Raw genomic sequence first — 18,179 nt, forward strand, 5'->3', positions numbered from 1 at the left:
GATCCTCCGTACGCAAGACCGGCGTTAATAAGACATAAGGGTCAAATTGCACAGAACTATACAAGGGGAAGTGATGAGTAGGATAGAAGAGTTAATACAACTTAATGCCTGCACTTGCGAAGGGGAGGAGGGCAGGGGGGGCATGGATTAAGCTTACCTGGTTGGGACGAACAGGCTTAATGGAAGACGACGAGGACACAGGCAGACAAAATCAGTACAACTCTTACTGCAGAAGTTGGACACTGTGAATAAGCATCACAACAGCAGACTTGGGGTTTTTAATTCAGAGGTGTCATTTGATGCACAGTGTTTAACAGTCCGAGACGTTGCTGCAAACTTACTATTTTGAGATGCATATAATGCACAGCTTGTTAAAACCAAATAAACAGATGAATTAAAGAAAAAATAGCCTTTCAAATTCAGTACATGCTTAGTAAAGGAACTGGCAGTCTTAGTTTCTGGGACGTCCACCACTCAGCAGCAAGCGCAGAATGCCTCCAAACGGTGTGTACCAGCTCAGAGCATGCTCATGGAAGCATGCACAAGCCTGTCTCTCTGACAAACATACCCTCAGCAAACAACACTGACTGCCTCCCTGGTGTCATGGTCAGAGAAGTATCCACCAGTAGTGTCCCTGGGACCTGCAGTCTCAGCAGGCAATACAGATAGCGCCCAGCGTGTTGTGTACCTGCTCCGAACTGTTCAGCGTCTCCTGGATCCGAGTCAGCTCGGCCACCTTGGACTCCAGGTCTCGTTTCAGCTGCTCCAACTGAAAACTCTGATCCTCCAGCTGTGCAATCAGACAAACACAATGGATGAAAAGGAAAATCAAACGGGAATGAATATGATACAAGGCAATGCAGGATAATCCTGGAAAAACAGCAGCCCTGTAAAACTCTGAAGATTGTATTTAGCAGCACTGCAGCCATGTAACATGAGAGAGATGAGCCCTGGATGTCTGCTTTGATGAGTGGTACAAAGCTCATCTTTCTTAGGTGATTACGATCGCTGTTCAATGAATGATCTGATGCACTCAACAACGAATGGGGAGCATATTGCTTGTTGAATGCTTAGCTCAACCGAACCCCTCGACAAATGATGATTGACTGTTTTGAGGAGTAGGCCTCTCCCGCATATTTTACATGAATAATGTTAATTAGCATTTGGTGAATGAACTATGTTAAGTGAATGAGAGAGACGAAATATGAACATTGTGATGGACGCACACATGAACAAGACAGGTGTTGGGCACATATTTGAAGCACTGAGAGCGCAAATCAGTTTTACATAGAAAGTTGGATGGAGGAGGCAAGAATGTTTTGCTGTATACTTTAATACAAATAAAAAAAGTCTGCTTTGGGTTGCATGCTCCCCCTCTGTATCTTAAATGAATGAATGAGAAAGCAACACAACAGCAAAGCTCTAAGCACGATTTGTAGCTATTTGGATACATGTCTAGGTGAACTAACAGAATGAGATGCATCTCTTGCTATCAAATTGGAGAAAAGGATTCTAAAGTTCAGTCAACTAGATCATAGCAATTAGGTATACCATGGAGCATGGTTCAATTCAGTTACTGTGGCGACTGCTACATCCCTTCTATGAAGAGACCTCGCGGGAATGACCGATGCGTACACAAATGTGTCATTGGTATGATATCTCTTTGCTGGGACCCTACCAGTGGTCAAGTTGGAGACAGTTCAGAGTAGTTGCGACAGTTCATGGTGCTGTGTTCTGCAGGTAGGAAAGTCCTTCTCCACTGCCCCTCTTGCTATAAACTTGCAAACTGAATGTGGGAACGGTGCTATCTCCACGTGCCTATGAGCATCCTCAAAGTTTATGTTTATCTTTAGTAAAGCGCATGGTTCCCCATAGGATTCTCCGTGCTGGTGAGTACTGTGCTGAGAGTAGGGCCTCTGGTACATTGATGGGGAAACAGCCATGTCTTAAGTTTCTTCCTGAAAGGAAGTTCATTTTCCAGTGCTCTGAGACTGGGTGAAAGATCGTTCCACAACTTCGGTACTACGTGTGCAAACAATCTTCCTCCCCATGGCATCCTTTTTACCCTGGTTGTACTGAGGAAATGAAGATGCGAGGATCTCAGGTGTCTAGTTGGAATATAAGTGGTTACCAGCTCTCCGAGCTTTACTGGGCCCCTTGTTATTTATAGCCCTACGAGCAATACAGAGGGATTTAAACTTAATCCTTGCCTCGGTTGGGAGCCAATGCAGCTGTTTGAGGGGTTCTCTTGCAGAGACATAACTAGGAACCTTTAGAAGGAGCCTTCCTGACACATTTTGCACAGTCTGAGGTCTCTTTATTACGTATTTGGGTTAACACTAAATTCGTTAATGAACAGTTAACGTGTCTAAGGAACACTCTTTGGCTTTAATGATTGTGTATCCAAGCACACGTTAAAACATGGTACATGGGTGTCCCTGAGCTATAGTGGAGTCAGCATGTTTCAACATGGGGGTTAATTATACTGCTTGGGTATGCGGACAGATTCTTCACAGCCTAAGCACCCGTTTATATACAGGGACAAAGCAAGTCCATGGGTACTTGCTTTGTCTTGAACAAAAGCAAACTCTCAGATTTCTTAATATTGTGTTGAAAGCTTTACGTAAGAGCTTAAAACAAACATGTGTCCCTGTTCTAGATTGATTAATCCAAGTTTAAAAGTGTCTTGCAGGGAATGGATCATTTTCTTGTAAATACCCAAGTTCCTCTAACAATATACATTTACAATTTCAGCTCTTTTCTATATTCAGTCCTTTACCACTCCAATATGGTGCAGAGAGTCATTCGAATGTGTCAATTTTATGATCCTGTTTTGACGTCTGCAAACAACCACTTCATTTCCACAAATAAGCTCTATTCACTACCCGATCCTTATAAATCCGGAGTCATCAATGCAAAAACAAGGGAAAATGCCCGACGGGCCTCTTGATGCAGGACAAGTAAGGGGAGCTTTGCATTTGCTGCTATTGGTAAGCATCCACGGCTGCACTAGGCCCTCAGACAGAAGCAAGCACGGGGTAACCAAATTAAGACCCATCCGAGCATACATTTTTGTACAAACATGAGTGGATGTTTAACTAATTTATTAAAAACACTTTTTAACACACTTTTCTTGTGCGGACTACAATATCTTTGAATTTCTTTTATTTCCGGCTCCGTTTCAGAGTATCGAGCAAACCCTGGCTATGGCTACAATGTTCACTAAAATCTGTGCTTTCTAATGGTTCAACCAACCGTCCAGAATAGCCTTTGGAAAATGTTTCCGATCACCATATGACAGCAAGATAGGCATTGAGGACACTCTTCTGTATTATTGGGCCTCAAAACTTCTGGTGGCAAACGAGTGGTTTTGTGGTGGTTGACACGACCCAGCATTATACTTGGAAATAGCACGGGTGGGACAGCGCAATATTTTAGGTCCGCTCTCTGCAGACGCTATTCCTCAATTCTTCCTGGACATCACTAAGGTGGTTTTCTAGTCATGGCGCTCTGCACTGAGATGGACTGACTGGAGTCTCTAGGGTGATCCTCCGGTCCCAATGTGGAAAGGCAAGTGGTTACAACGCTCGGCGGTCCCTAGAGGTTTTGAGAAATGGGATGTCATTAGCATCTCCTCACTGGAGGGGAGGGGGGGGGATGTCTTGCAGGTATCCCACCTTAAATCCTTTGAAGAGCTCCAATCCATTGTCTCTTTACACAAATCTCAGTTCTTCCACTACATACAACTACGACATGCGTTCCATTCCCTACCAGCCTTCTTTACAGACATACCTGAATTTAGAGCGCTAAAGGCAAAGCTCCTAATAGGTTCCATGGCTAAGAGGGGCATCTTGCAGGTCTATAAAACTCTTGTCATCAACTCCCTGACCTCCCTCACCACCCTGAACATGGGAAACAAGGCTGGGCCTCCTTGACGAATCAGACTGGAGAGATACCTGCCTGTTTTCAAGAACGCTGGTCATTTCATCCAGACTCAGACTCTCAAAACTCATACCTCCACAGGGCGCATGTCACGCCTATTAGACTATGATGACAACAAACTAGCGGTGTCGCCTGCACTCATTGTCAGGAGGTGAAGGCTTGCTCTCGCTTTTCTCATGTAGTGTGGGAATGCTTCCCCCAGAGGACAGTATTGGTAGAAAACATTTGCATTGCTCACCCAGGTAATTGGGGAACCAGTGGACCGTTCCCCAGGAATTGCTTTATTGGGTATTGTTGTCAACTTTGGGGGATTCACTGGGAGATCGTATCCTACCAGGTATTGCGACAGTGCATGCCAAATGCTGGAATTCTCCATCTTTGGCAAGCGGCGATGGTTTGGAGTACCAAACTTGAAGACATTGTTTACCTATCTACAGGCTGTCCTCAGAAATGCAAGAAGATTTGGGGGAAATGGTGGGCATATTATGGTCTGCATTGAATTTGAACTGTATTCTATTAAATGCTTGATTAATGAAAACCATTTTAAAAACCAAGAGCACAGAGCACTCTATTACAACATCAAAATATTTTCCAAAACGATACAATTTAAAATATGCAGTAAAAAAGCATAAGAAAGCAACTATTTTACCCCTCTTGGCGCAATGGCCCCGTTCCTTCATCTAGGCTAAAGGAACAAGAATGGTATCAAAGTTCTTCTCCGAAACAACAACACTAACAACTTACTATTCAGTGGGCGTAAAAAAGGATTTAGTGAAAAATGTGCATTTCTGGTACATTCCCAGCTACAGCGTTCGGGATTTCCAAGAGGTACTAACTATGGCTGACAAAAGAATGCCCATGCAGTTTGCAATTTAAAGTGCCAATGCGCCTGGTCTCAACTTAGTTGCAATCAGAAAGCTGATAGATACCAAAGAGTGTGCATCTTGCTAGCCTCTATTTGACCTGCCTTGTTCCCACCCATAATAGATTTCAGTTCAATTTCCCTGACTTTTCCCACTGAGATGAAAAAACATACCAGGCTTAGGGAGGTGTCCATTGTACCTCTCGGAGCATAAAACCACCAATGCTTACCCTCGGCTAAAACAAAATGATATATAATGTTTTTTCTTAGTAATACCAACTATGACAGCCTTCAGTTCAATAAAAGTAAAGTGCTTTAGTGCGTTGCGTCTAGCTGAAGCCATTCAAATAGCAGTAAAATGTCCTTGTCGCAAATAGATATTTCTTCAACGGTGGGTTTGTGTATTTTCTGGTGACGTGCTGTGCCTGGTCAGCCAAACCCTTACGATATCTGCGGTATAGAAGAACCTTGCGCCTAGTCTTTTCCTCAACTGGGGTCAGCAGGCAGATTCTGAAAGTGCATTGTGCTACTCGCCCAGGTTCTGCCTTCCCTGCCTCAAGGGTGAAGCCGGTTCCGAAGCCTACATTTCTGCCTTTGCTGTTTCGATAACAGAGCAGACACTTTTTTCTCTGCCTCCAGAAGTTATTTTACCACTGCACAGTACTTCCGGGTTAAAACAGGTTACTGCCGCCTCTAGGCATGATCTTAACCCCTGTTCATTGAATTTTTATCTTAAATTACTTGTCGGTCTTTCAGAGTAACTTTACACAGTCACAGCACATGGACAGGATCTTCAGTCCCCTGATCACAAAGCCTACAGCTAACCTACAGTTTTTACAAGATTTGCAATGGTCTTTACTAATCAAGCAAATAAACAAAAATTCAATACCCTGGAATGGTCTGTACTGAGATACCACTGGCATATTTCTCTGCATGTTGTTACCTGTCGATTGCGTGGCTAACACAATTTAAAACTAATCAAATGTGGTCATCAAAACTCATCAGGAGTCCAGACACCACCTCAGGCTGAACCCCGACTGGGCATAAATTGGTGAAGTTCCAAGGTAGGAGGTTACCTTTTATGATGGAGGTAATTGTTATCATTAATTGTTTTTGGAACAATTGGTACAGCACAAATTGATTGTGATTCATTGATAGCACTAAAAAAATCTAAGAAGTTTCTTTTACTGTACCCCTCAAGGGGCAGAGATGTTCGGGAAAACGCAAGTACCCATGGAGACATTCTATATAAATATCTAAGGGTCCTTAGGTCTTGAAGAATCTGCCAACATTTCCCAGCTGTGAAACACACGGATCCCACTATAAACACAGATCCACTCATGCACCATATCTTTAAGATGTTCCAGCCGACACGTTCATTCAAGAGAAGAGCCTCTCCTGGATAGGATGTTTACTTTTAACTGAGGACTTTAACACTAACTTTGAGGACCTCATTGGCACAAGGGATTAGTGCACGGCAAATATTCAGTTACCAAGTTTATAGCAAAAAGGGGGAGTGCAGAGGCCCTTTCCACCCTCAGTCTGTCAGTGCCATGAACAGTTGGAACTACATAAACTTTCTCCAACTTGACCACAGGTAAAGTCCTAACAAAGAGTGAGCACACAGATGGCAAGTCTGTGTATCCATCAGTCACTCCCATGAGGTGTGTCCTCATACAAGAGACTTATGTAACTGAACTGAACCTTGCTCCCCGACATGCCAAACTGCTATGATCTTGGTGACAGAACTTCGCAATAACGTTCCTCTAGTTAGGTTGTAAGAGACACCTCGCCTTCTGTTTCGTCAACTAGAAATATATCCAAAAAGTTGCCAACAGTGAATATGGCTATGCAATTATTCTACTTTTATTACAGGTATTATACAGGTAGTATATTCCAATCCGCCTTGAACTCCGTCAAATAAACGAAAGTTAGATGTTTGGATAAATATTTGGATTAGTGGGGGTAAGCTGATGCTGGCTTAATACTTACACCATGAATGAGAGCCAGATGGTGGATCAGTGTTTGGATGATTGCAGATCTTTCTCAAATAAGGAATATGCTACTTACCAGTATGCATCTGTTCTTGGCATGTAGAGCTGCAGAGTTGTACACTTAGCATAGATCGCCATCTGGTGTTGGGCCCGGATGTTTGCAGTTTGTTTTTCTTCTTGGACAGTCTTTGGAAGTCACGAGTTTGGTGACTCCTCCTTCGGTCCGTACTGCGCATGGGCTTCGGCTCCATCCTCAGATTGTTTTTCGCCAACAGGGAAATGATGGAGCTTGGTAATCACAGTGAGAAACCCATGTGTGTAGTATCTAAATAAGATGTACTGGAACGGATAGAGGTAGCCGGGGAGGCGGGTGGGAGTGTACAACTCTGCAGCTCTACATGCCAAGAACAGATGCATACTGGTAAGTAGCATATTCCGTTCGAGGCATATGAGCTGCAGATTGTACACTTAGCATAGATCATATAGCAGTACCCAACCCTAGCGGCGACCACCGGTATCCGTTGCAGTGGTTTGAAATAGTGTCTTTAGTGCAGCCTGGCCCACTCTAGCTTGCTGCTTGGAATGCACATCTACACAGTAATGTTTTGTGAAGGTGTGCGGTGTAGACCATGTGGCTGCTTTGCAGATGTCATCTAAGGGTATATTCCCTAGAAAGGCCATAGAAGCCCCTAACTTTCTTGTAGAATGGGCTTTAGGCGGAACAGATAATGTTCTTTTAGCCTTTTGGTAGCAAATCTGTATGCATTTTACAATCCACCTAGCTATCCCTGATTTAGAAATGGGGTTGCCTTTATGTGGTGGAGAGAAGGAGACGAACAATTGTTTAGTCTTCCTGAAGGGTTGCGTTCTTTGTATGTAGTATAGCAAGGCCCTTTTTACATCGAGTGTGTGTAAGGCTCTTTCTGCAACAGATTGAGGTTGCGAGAAGAAGACAGGTAATTCCACCGATTGATTGAGATGGAAGGGGGAAATGACCTTGGGCAGGAACTTCGGATTTGTGCGAAGTATGACCTTGCTGTGATGTATTTGTATGAAGGGTTCCTGTATAGTGAACGCTTGTATTTCACCAACCCTTCTAAGGGAAGTGATAGCTACGAGAAAAGCTGTTTTCCAGGTGAGAAACTGTAGCTCGCATTTATGCATTGGTTCGAAGGGCGGACCCATTAGTCGTGTAAGAACTAAATTTAGATTCCATACAGGGGAAGGTGGTGCCCTGGGAGGAATTACTCGTTTAAGGCCTTCCATGAAGGCTTTAATAGCGGGCACTCTGAAGAGTGATAAATGCTGTAGGTTTTGTAGATAAGCAGCGATCGCTGCTAGGTGTAGGCTTATGGATGAATATGCCAGGTTACACCTGTGAAGATGGAGCAGATAGCATATGATGTGCTGTATGGATGCATCTAAAGGGTTAATTGTATTGTTACGGCAGTAAATAACAAATCTTTTCCACTTTGCGGCATAACATGCTCTAGTGGTAGGACGTCTGGCTTCCATGATGATGTTCATGCAATCAGGGGGAAGGTTAAGGTATCCGAATTCTAGGATTTCAGGAGCCAGATCGCCAGGTTGAGCTGAGCTGGGTCCGGGTGCCTGATTTCTCCATGGTTCTGGGTTAGGAGGCATGGGGATAGGTGCAGTTTTTGGTGTGGTACCACTGATAGTTGTAGTAGCGTGGTGTACCACGGCTGCCTGGCCCACGTCGGAGCTACCAGAATGAGTGTGAGGGAGTGCTGCTGTAGCTTCCTTACCACTAATGGAATTAGCGGGAGAGGTGGAAAGGCGTATGCAAATCTGCCTGACCAGTTCATCCATATCGCATTGCCCTTGGACAATGGGTGTGGGTATCTGGCGGCGAAGCTTGGGCATTTTTTGTTTTCGTGGGTGGCGAAGATGTCTATCTGAGGATGCCCCCACTGTTGGAAGAATGGCTGAAGAACTTGTGGATGCAGTTCCCATTCGTGTAGTTGTTGCGTTTGTCTGCTGAGCAGATCTGCCATGGTGTTTTGTACGCCTGGAACGTGTTGTGCCAGGAGAAAGATGTTTTGGGGAATTGCCCATCTCCATATGCTCTGGGCTAAGCGGGAGAGCTGGGGAGAGTGTGTCCCCCCCTGTTTTTGGATATAATACATTGCAGTCATGTTGTCTGTGCGAATGAGGACTGCTTTGCCCGAAATCTGTTTTTGGAAAGATTTTAGGGCTAGAAAGATCGCCAAGAGCTCCAGATGGTTGATGTGGAGCAATTTTTGCTGTGGCGTCCATAGACCTTGCATTGTGAGGTGTAGGAGGTGCGCTCCCCAGCCGGAGAGCGATGCGTCCGCTGTTAGAATCACCTGAGGAACCGGGTCCAGGAACGGCCGCCCTTTGGAAAGGTTTGTGGTGTTCCACCACTGCAGAGAGTGATGTGTGCGGCCGTCCACCAACACCAGATCCGTTAGCTGACCCTGGGCCTGGTTCCACTGTTGTGCTAGGCACTGTTGAAGTGGACGCATGTGTAGTCTTGCATGGGGCACTATAAAGATGCAAGACGCCATCATTCCTATGAGCTTCATGAACACTCTTGCTGGAAGAGAGTGTTGGGGAAGGAATGTTTTGCGTAAGGCTTGAATGCTTGTGATTCTGGCTGTGTTTGGATAGGCAATACCTTTGGAGGTGTCTATAGTGGCCCCGAGATATTGCTTTGTGTGAGATGGTATGAGATGGGACTTTTGGTAGTTCACCGTGAAGCCTAGCTGGTGGAGCAGTTGGATAGTGCTGTTTGTATGCTGCACGCATTGGCGGTAAGACGCGGCTTTTATCAGCCAGTCGTCTAAGTAAGGGAAGACGTGAATGTGTTGACGTCTGAGGTGTGCTGCTACTACCGCTAGGCATTTGGTAAACACCCGTGGTGCGGTGGTGACCCCGAAGGGGAGAACCGTGAATTGGTAATGTTGCCCTTCCACCACGAACCTGAGGTATTTCCTGTGAGAGGGGTGTATTGGAATGTGAAAGTATGCGTCTTTCAGATCCAAGGTTGTGAGAAAGTCTCCCTGACAGAGGAGCGGGAGGACTTGTTGTAGGGTGACCATATGGAAATGGTCTGAATGTATGTAGGCATTTAGAGGCCGGAGGTCCAGAATGGGCCTGAGGGTACCGTCTTTCTTTGGTATTAGGAAATATAGGGAGTAAACCCCTAGATTTTGCTGATTGATGGGGACCTGCTCTATAGCGTGTTTTTGGAGGAGGGAGAGTACCTCCTGTTTGAGCAGTGTGGAATGTTCTTGAGACATTGGACGGTGCCTTGGTGGGATATTGGGCGGGGTAGATGTTAGCTCGAGACAGTACCCTGACCGAATGATTTGGGTCACCCATTTGTCCGATGTTATGGACTCCCATGCGTGGATAAAGTTTTGTAGTCTGCCCCCGACCGGAGTGGAATGGTCTGGGGGGAGCGGAGGGAAGTCATTGTGTGGGCGGGGTGGCAGAACGGGTGTTGTTAGTTTTGCCCCTGCCCTTATTGTTGTTGCCTCTGTAACCACCTCTTTGGTTGCCCTTTGAAAAGGTATTTTGAGGAGGGGATTTGTAGGAGGTAGAGGTGCTATCGGTGGAGAAGCCTCTGCCTGTGCCACGAAAGGAGGAGCGTCGAAAGGAACGTTTAGAGGCTTGTGTTTGGAGTGCCCCCATAGACTTTGCTGTGCCTGTGTCCTTTTTCATCTTTTCCAACGCTTCGTCTACTTTGGGCCCAAAGAGAGTTTGTTGGTCAAAGGGGTGATTGAGTATGGACGCCTGGACTTCAGGCTTAAACCCTGAGATCCTGAGCCAGGCATGGCGACGAAGCAGGACACTGGTATTTATGGCTCTAGAAGCAGTGTCGGCTGCATCGAGGGCACATTTAATGGAGGTGTTTGTAATGAGTTTACCCTCCTGTATTAGCTCATGAGCCCTACGCTTGTGTTTCTCGGGGAGGTGTTGCATAAGAGCCTCAAGTTCGTCATAGTGTGCTCTGTCATAGCGCGCAAGTAGCGCTTGTGTGTTTGCAATGCGCCACATGTTTGCAGCTTGAGAGGCGGTGCGCTTGCCAGACGCGTCTAGGAGTTTGGATTCCTTGTCTGGCGGTGGGGCTTCTCCTGAGGACTGGGAGTTAGCCCGCTTTCTAGCTGTAGAGACAACTAGGGAATCTAAGGGAGCAGGGCCCTTAATGTATGCAGGGTCTGTGGGTGCCGCCTTATACTTTTTCTCTATTCTAGGGTTTAGTACCCTGGCCCTGACAGGGTCTTTGAACACCTCTGCGGCATGCTTGGTGACACCCTTAAGCATGGGTAAGATAGAGGTGGATTTGTCCTGTATGTCGAATGTATCCAGTAAGAAGTCGTCTTCCACTGGTTCAGTGTGCATGTCCACCCCATGGTAGTGTGCTGCTCTCTGCACTAAATGATGGAACCCTAAGGAGTCCTCTGGAGGAGACGGCCTGGATGGGTATAGGTCGTCCTGAGGAATATCGGGTACATCAGGGTTATTGTAATCCTCCCACGGGTCTGGGGTCCCTGGTGGAGTGGGATCCATTGGGGCGTCCGCCGGATAATTGTCCGGGTCCCCGTCATCCGGATCTGGGGACGGGGCCGGAGAGTAGTGAGGTAAAGGTGGCGGAGACCTGGGAGGGGGGAGGGGGTGGAGGAGGTGGAGGAGGTGGAGGAGGTAGGGGAGGTGTTAGTGGGGAGGGCACTCTGAGAGGAGAAGTAGCAGAGTCCTTCCGTTTGGGTGGTGGAGGAGGAGCCGGAGTATCAAGGCGTCTTTTCTTGATAATTAAAGTCAATAGCCCAGTCTTTGGATCTTTGGACAGAGTCTTCTGTAAAGGGTCTGGTGTAAACAGAGCCAATGGCGCCGAATCGTCCGTCGGCACCGGTGATTTCGGAACCGAGGACTTCGATGGTTTGTGTGCGCCATGCTCTTTTGGGGCCTCCGGTTTTTTCGGCGTCGAAGGAGTTTTCGGCGCCGGAGCGTCGGTGCCGACAGATTTGTGTTTGTGTTTGGTCGGCACCGAGAGTCCAGGCTTCGGCACCGGTGGCTTCGGAGTCGAGCTGGATATTGCTTTCTTCGGTGCCGGATGCTGTTTTTCGGCACCGGGCGTCAGCTGGCTCGATCCCGAGCTGCCGTGAGACTTTGGAGGCTTCGACACCGGGCCCGAAGGTGGGGTGATCGAAGCTTTGGTCTTGGTTTTGCCCAGGCCGGCAGGCGAGGGAGTAACCGGAGTCTCTTTGGTTTTGGGCGCGGGGGTGGGAGGGGGCACAGTACTCACGGCCCGCTGCGCCGGTGTGATGTCCTCCACGTCGGAGTCGTCGGCCTCGGAAGCGCTGACGACGTCTTCTTCCTGCTCGGTGTGTGTTTGCCCCGAAGCTTCGGCGCCGTCTCCGAAGATGTCCGGTGGAGCTGCAGACGATGAGTGCACCATGGTGCGTCGAGCTTTTCGATCCCGGATGGTTTTCTTCGATCGAAAAGACCTACAGGCGGGGCAGTCTCTGGCCTCGTGTTCTGGAGAGAGGCAAAGATTACACACCTGATGGAGGTCGGTGTGGGGAAATTTAGACCCACATTTTGGGCACTTTTTGAACGGAGTCCTTTCCATCGGCCGGGACCGGAGTCGAGGAGGGCCCGAAGGCCGGTGCCGATGTACGGGATGGAGAAAAGTGCCGCTTCGAGAGATGAAGATGATGATGAAGAAACTCGAAGAAACGAGGATTTTCCGTCGAGGCTGGAACCGTAGAAGTTCGAAGCCGGAGCACGAAGTATCACATCCGAGCCCGATGGCGGAAAAAAACAATCTGAGGATGGAGCCGAAGCCCATGCGCAGTACGGACCGAAGGAGGAGTCACCAAACTCGTGACTTCCAAAGACTGTCCAAGAAGAAAAACAAACTGCAAACATCCGGGCCCAACACCAGATGGCGATCTATGCTAAGTGTACAATCTGCAGCTCATATGCCTCGAACATAAGATAATGTGGGTGAACGGTTTGATGAATTAATATATGTATTAAGAACAGATTAAAAAATGGATAGATGTAAGACCACTGGATTACTCTTTTGATGGACACATGACTAGTTAATGGATGCTGACAAATGTTTTGAAGGTTAGAAGAGGAATTAACTCTGAGTGTTCATTAGATGTTTGCTATTAAGTGACTCAAAAGTGATGTGTTGGCATGACAGAACAAAACAAAAAGAGGTTTCTCTCTCTCTCTTTAGAGAGACCTCAATGGATTTCCCCCGTAAATGACCAGGTTTGGAACCCACCTTCATTTCGGATTCCCGCTTCACTTGGTCCATTTGGAGAGCCAGCTGCTCTTTGATCCGAGCCACCTCCTCCTTGTTTTGCTGGGTCACTGTTAGCTGCTTCGATGTATCGGCATTCTATGATAAAGGCAAACAAACGCCTTCAGTAAAGTAAAACACGTAGTTGCTCAAAAAAGAAATTCTATTTAAAGCACACCCATTCTGAAAGGAGATAAGCAGAAGTGAATAACTTTTTCCACTTGCAGCCACACACAAGAGTATTACGTTGACCCCTTAAAGTTAGGGAAGGTAACATTTTAGGAATATTTGTAAGGCTGAATCGAAATGTCGACAGGATGGCATGTGTCACTGTGTAAAAGGACCAGCTAAGTGCACAGTACAAGGAACATTTACTGCATAACAATTCAAAACAACTGTCTAATGCTACATCATTGTGGCATGAGACCGAAGCGTTGAGGCTTGCAAATATAGCATGGAGGGTTGGGAAGCACATTGACAATCATCACAAGTCTATACATTGGTGTCACAGAGCAGCAAAAAAGCACTGCATTCACATCAAAATAGGATCACTCCAACTATGGCCACGTATATTAATTTCAGTCCCATCCTGGCGAAGAGCTAATGACAATGGCTTTTAATGACCCACTATAGGAAAGAGGTGCCTTTCACTCTCTTCGCCCACTCTACCACCATGGGTACCGGAATGTTGATGCCTCCTACTGCATTTAAATCTCAGAGTCTACAACTATGCTTTCCTCCTTCGGTTATTAGACAGTACAACACACACTAGTGGACTGCCTCGCATCCATTTTTCTGGCTGTTGTATACATAGAATGCATGATATTTCACTTTCTCCACAATTATGGTGAGATGTGCATCAGTGTGAAGGGAATGAGTGATACTGTGAATTATTGCATGCCTCAATGGTCATACAAGAAAGCCATACCCTATCAGTATTCAACCTTTACTGAACAATTACAATCACACATGTGTATGTACATATATATAATAGAACATATTCAGAAGTACTGAGTATATGATGCTGCAATTACAATCACACATGTATATGTACATATATATAATAGAACATATTCAGAAGTACTGAGTATATGATGCTACAATTACAATCACATGTTAGAAAAACCCCACTCCAACACCGGAAAGGGTGGTGGTAATGGGGTCTTCCCAGACATACACTGTGGTAGCTTGGCTCGAGTGGTCAGGGGTCAGGCACCGTGTTAAGCATACGACATACCCACACAATAACCATGCGTGCATCCGTTCCAAAAACGACACTACACCTTAAAAATTATACTGAAAATATATCTCTTTATCTTCTTTTCTCTTAGTTGCTGATTAAATAAATAATAATACAATCACAGTACACAAGGCTTTTTCTTAAAAAGAGCAGGTTAAATAAATAATAACACTTTACAGGTGCAATAAATAGGATCAGGTCAAATAAATACTGTGAGGCAATAAATACTGTGCAGGAATAAGTTAGCTCAGGACAATAAATACATCACTGGAATAACTTAGATAAATACAATAAATACAGTACCCTCAATAAATAATATCAGCCAACAATGACATTTGTAAAATCAGATCACATTTAAAATACTATGGGCTGATTTGGCCCAGTCACAGCTTGTGGTTAGATGGATGGCCTGAGGGGTATACTCCCTGGCTTGGACAAGGCTGAGGCCTAAACTGAGGTAGATCAAGGGGGAATCTAGAGATCTGGCTCTCCCACACTACACAACCCCACTGTATTAGTCTCAGCTCACCCCTGGCACAATCAAACTGGTTCCAGCACCTCTCTAGCCCCTAGGATGGTCTCTTAGGGCGTCACAGGGCCTTAGGCGCCCTCTATTCCACTTACTGCCCTTTCTATGAAGTTCCGACGCCGCTGGAGTCGTGTCGACGCCGTGAGGCGGTTCCGGTTCGATGTCGGCGGCCTCGGCGCTATGTCAGTTCTTGACGACGTCGATAGGCGGTTCCGGTTCGATGTCGGCGGCCTCGGCTCGATGTCGACCTCCGGTTCGATGACGTCGGGCAGTCTTGGCTCGATGTCGACTTCGGGCGGCTCCGGTTCGATGACGTCGGGAAGTCTTGGCTCGATGTCGACTTCGGGCGGCTCCGGTTCGATGACGTCGGGCGGCCTTGGCTCGATGTCGACTTCCGGCGGCTCCGGAGTGCGATCTCCACTCCCGACCTCCGGTGCTCCTTTCTTCAGGTTCCGGCGACTCCGGAGTGCGACCTCCACTCCCGACCTCCGGCACACTTCTCTTCAGGTTCCGGCGACTCCGGAGTGCGATCTCCACTCCCGACCTCCGGCACGCTTCACCTCGGTCTCCGGCGACTCCGGAGGGCGGACTTTACTCCCCCGTCGACGCCGCTCACTCGACCTCGGGTGACTTCCTCCTCGACCTCTGGTACTCTCCACGACCTCCGTCGGCGCCCTCTCTCGACCTCTGGCGGCTCCGGGTACGACGTCTGCTTTCCAGTCAGCGCCGCTTCTCCACCTCGGGCTCCAGGTCTCTAGGCTTCTCGACGTCGGACTTCAGGTAGTTACCAGTAACCAGGTCAGGTACTTGCTGTTCTTTACTTTTAAGGCCTGTTCCTGCTGTCCAGGTCCTTAAGGTGGTTTTTCTTGCTTTCTCCCACACAGGGCTCCAGGCTGGGCTCAGTCAGTAGGGACTAGTATCAAGGGTGGGTTTATGGACCCCACTCCAGGCACAAGTTTCCACCCCTGCTGCCTCACTCCTTCCTCCTTCAGGTTTCTGCTGCTCTCCCTTCACCAGTCAGGTGCCAACTGCCAGCTCCAACTGTCAACTCTGGCTTAGCTTCCCAACATTCCAAACCGCCTCCAACTGTCACAGGGTTCCAGAATGTTGCAGAAGGTTCTAGTAGGTTCCAGTGGGTTCTGATGATGTCACAGGTGGCCACCATTTTGTGCTCCAGGCCCTCAGACAGAAGTTCCAGGGGTAGATAAAATGGCTCCCTGAATCTGCATCAATACTAAAAAGTCTGGTGGTTCCCAAAAAGGAAAAATACTAACAGGGTTTGAGGCAAAAGTGGGACAAAATAAATAATGATGAGGAGGGACCACCCAAAGGGCTGACAGGTCTAACACGCGTCCCCCCCAGCTGAAAGTGGGGAGAGCTACCCAACCCCTTGGGAGTTCTCATCACTAAGGCGGAAATACCTTGAGAGACCGTCTGCATTGGCGTGGTCCACTCCAGGCCGATGTTCCACCTGAAAGTCCATTCCCTGTAGGGAAATAGACCACCTCAACAACTTGGGATTCTCCCCCTTCATCTGCATCAGCCAACGAAGGGGTCTGTGGTCGGTCTGAACTAGGAAGTGCGAGCCAAACAGGTATGGCCGCAACTTCTTCAGAGCCCATACCACGGCAAAGGCTTCACGCTCTATGGCACTCCACTTCTGTTCCCTGGGAAGTAGTCTCCGGGATAGGAAGACCACGGGTTGATCCAGACCCTCTTCATTGAGTTGCGATAACACTGCCCCAATGCCATGTTCTGATGCATCTGTCTGGACAATGAACTTCTTGGAAAAGTCTGGGGCCCTTAAGACCGGGGCCTCGCACATGGCTTGCTTCAGCTTCACGAAGGCCTGCTGACAAGCCTCCGTCCAGACTACCCGTCGAGGTTGTTTCTTGGACGTGAGCTCCGTGAGGGGGGCTACGATGGTACCGTACCCCTTCACGAAGCGGCGGTAGTATCCCGTGAGGCCCAGAAAAGCTCGGACCTCAGTCTGTGTCTTGGGGGGTTCCCAGGCCATGATGGCCTCGATCTTCGCCTGGAGGGGTTGCACCGCTCCCCTACCCACCAAGTGTCCAAGGTACACTACCGACCCCTGCCCGATCTGGCACTTGCTGGCCTTGATCGTCAATCCAGCTTGTCTCAGGGCCTGGAGAACAGCTTGCAGGTGACGCAAGTGATCCTCCCAGCTGTTACTGAAGACGGCTATGTCATCCAGATAAGCAGCAGAGAAACTCTCCATTCCGGTGAGGATCTGGTTTACCAGGCGCTGAAACGTGGCAGGTGCGTTCTTGAGCCCAAAGGGCATCACACAGAACTGGTAGTGGCCATTGGGCGTGGAGAAGGCTGACCTTTCCCTTGCTCCATCAGTCAAAGAGATCTGCCAGTACCCAGAAGTAAGGTCAAAGGTACTTAGATATTGGGCAGCTCCCAGCCGGTCAATCAATTCATCCGCCCTAGGGATCGGATGAGCATCAGTTTTGGTTACTGAATTCAGTCCCCGGTAGTCCACACAGAACCTCAGTTCCGGTTGGCCACCCGGTGGTGCGGCTTTTGGTACTAACACCACCGGACTGGACCAGGGGCTGCTAGAAGGTTCGATCACTCCTAGCTCCAGCATCTTAGTGACTTCACTGTTAATGCTGGCCTTCACCTTGTCTGACATCCGGTAGATCTTGGACTTCACAGGTGGGCTGTCTCCTGTGTCCACATCATGGACGCACAGGTGAGTCCTACCCGGAACAAGGGAGAACAACGAAGAGTACTGTCCCAGGACCTGGCGGCAGTCCTCCTGCTGTTCAGGAGTTAGAGATGGGGAGAGAATCACTCCCTCCACCGACCCATCCTTCTCTTGAGACGCAAACAAATCGGGGAGAGGCTCGCTTTCCACGTCCTCTGCTCCGTCAGTCACCATCATCAAGATGACTTCGGGCCTCTCGTGGTGGGGTTTGAGGCGGTTGGCATGCAGCACCCGTAGGGGCTGATGAGGGGTCTTAAGATCCACCAAGTAGGTAGCCTTACCCTTCTTCTCCAATACCTCAAAGGGTCCTGACCAGCGATCCTGGAGGGCGCTAAGCTCTCCCGGTTCGATCACCCACACCTTCTGGACAGGCTCCAACTCCATCGGGTGAGCGTTGTGGTCATACCACGCCTTCATTACTGCTTGGCTGGCCTCCAAGTTGTCAGAAGCTTGCTTCCACAACTTAGCCATTTGGCTCCGGAAGGCCAGCATGTAGCTCACCACGTCCTGGGGAAGCTTTCTGGGAGTTCTTTCCCATCCGTCTCTCACCAGGTTGAGAGGTCCACGTACA

The 18,179-nt window shown here is 47.9% G+C and overlaps 1 protein-coding gene across 1 annotated transcript in view; it reads right to left on the minus strand.

The window, feature by feature from the left end:
- The window catches only part of HIP1R (huntingtin interacting protein 1 related), a 513,161-nt gene that overhangs the window by 200,657 nt on the left and 294,325 nt on the right, over window positions 1-18,179 (minus strand). Inside the window, exons 16-17 of the mRNA XM_085635911.1 lie at window positions 13,085-13,201; window positions 689-790 (exon numbers count right to left, since the gene is read on the minus strand). Of these exons, the coding sequence (XP_085492037.1) occupies window positions 689-790; window positions 13,085-13,201 (219 nt within the window). The remainder of the gene's footprint in view (window positions 1-688; window positions 791-13,084; window positions 13,202-18,179) is intronic.

Source organism: Triturus cristatus, chromosome 11, assembly GCF_964204655.1.
Source record: "Triturus cristatus chromosome 11, aTriCri1.1, whole genome shotgun sequence".
Lineage (NCBI taxonomy): Eukaryota > Metazoa > Chordata > Amphibia > Caudata > Salamandridae > Triturus > Triturus cristatus.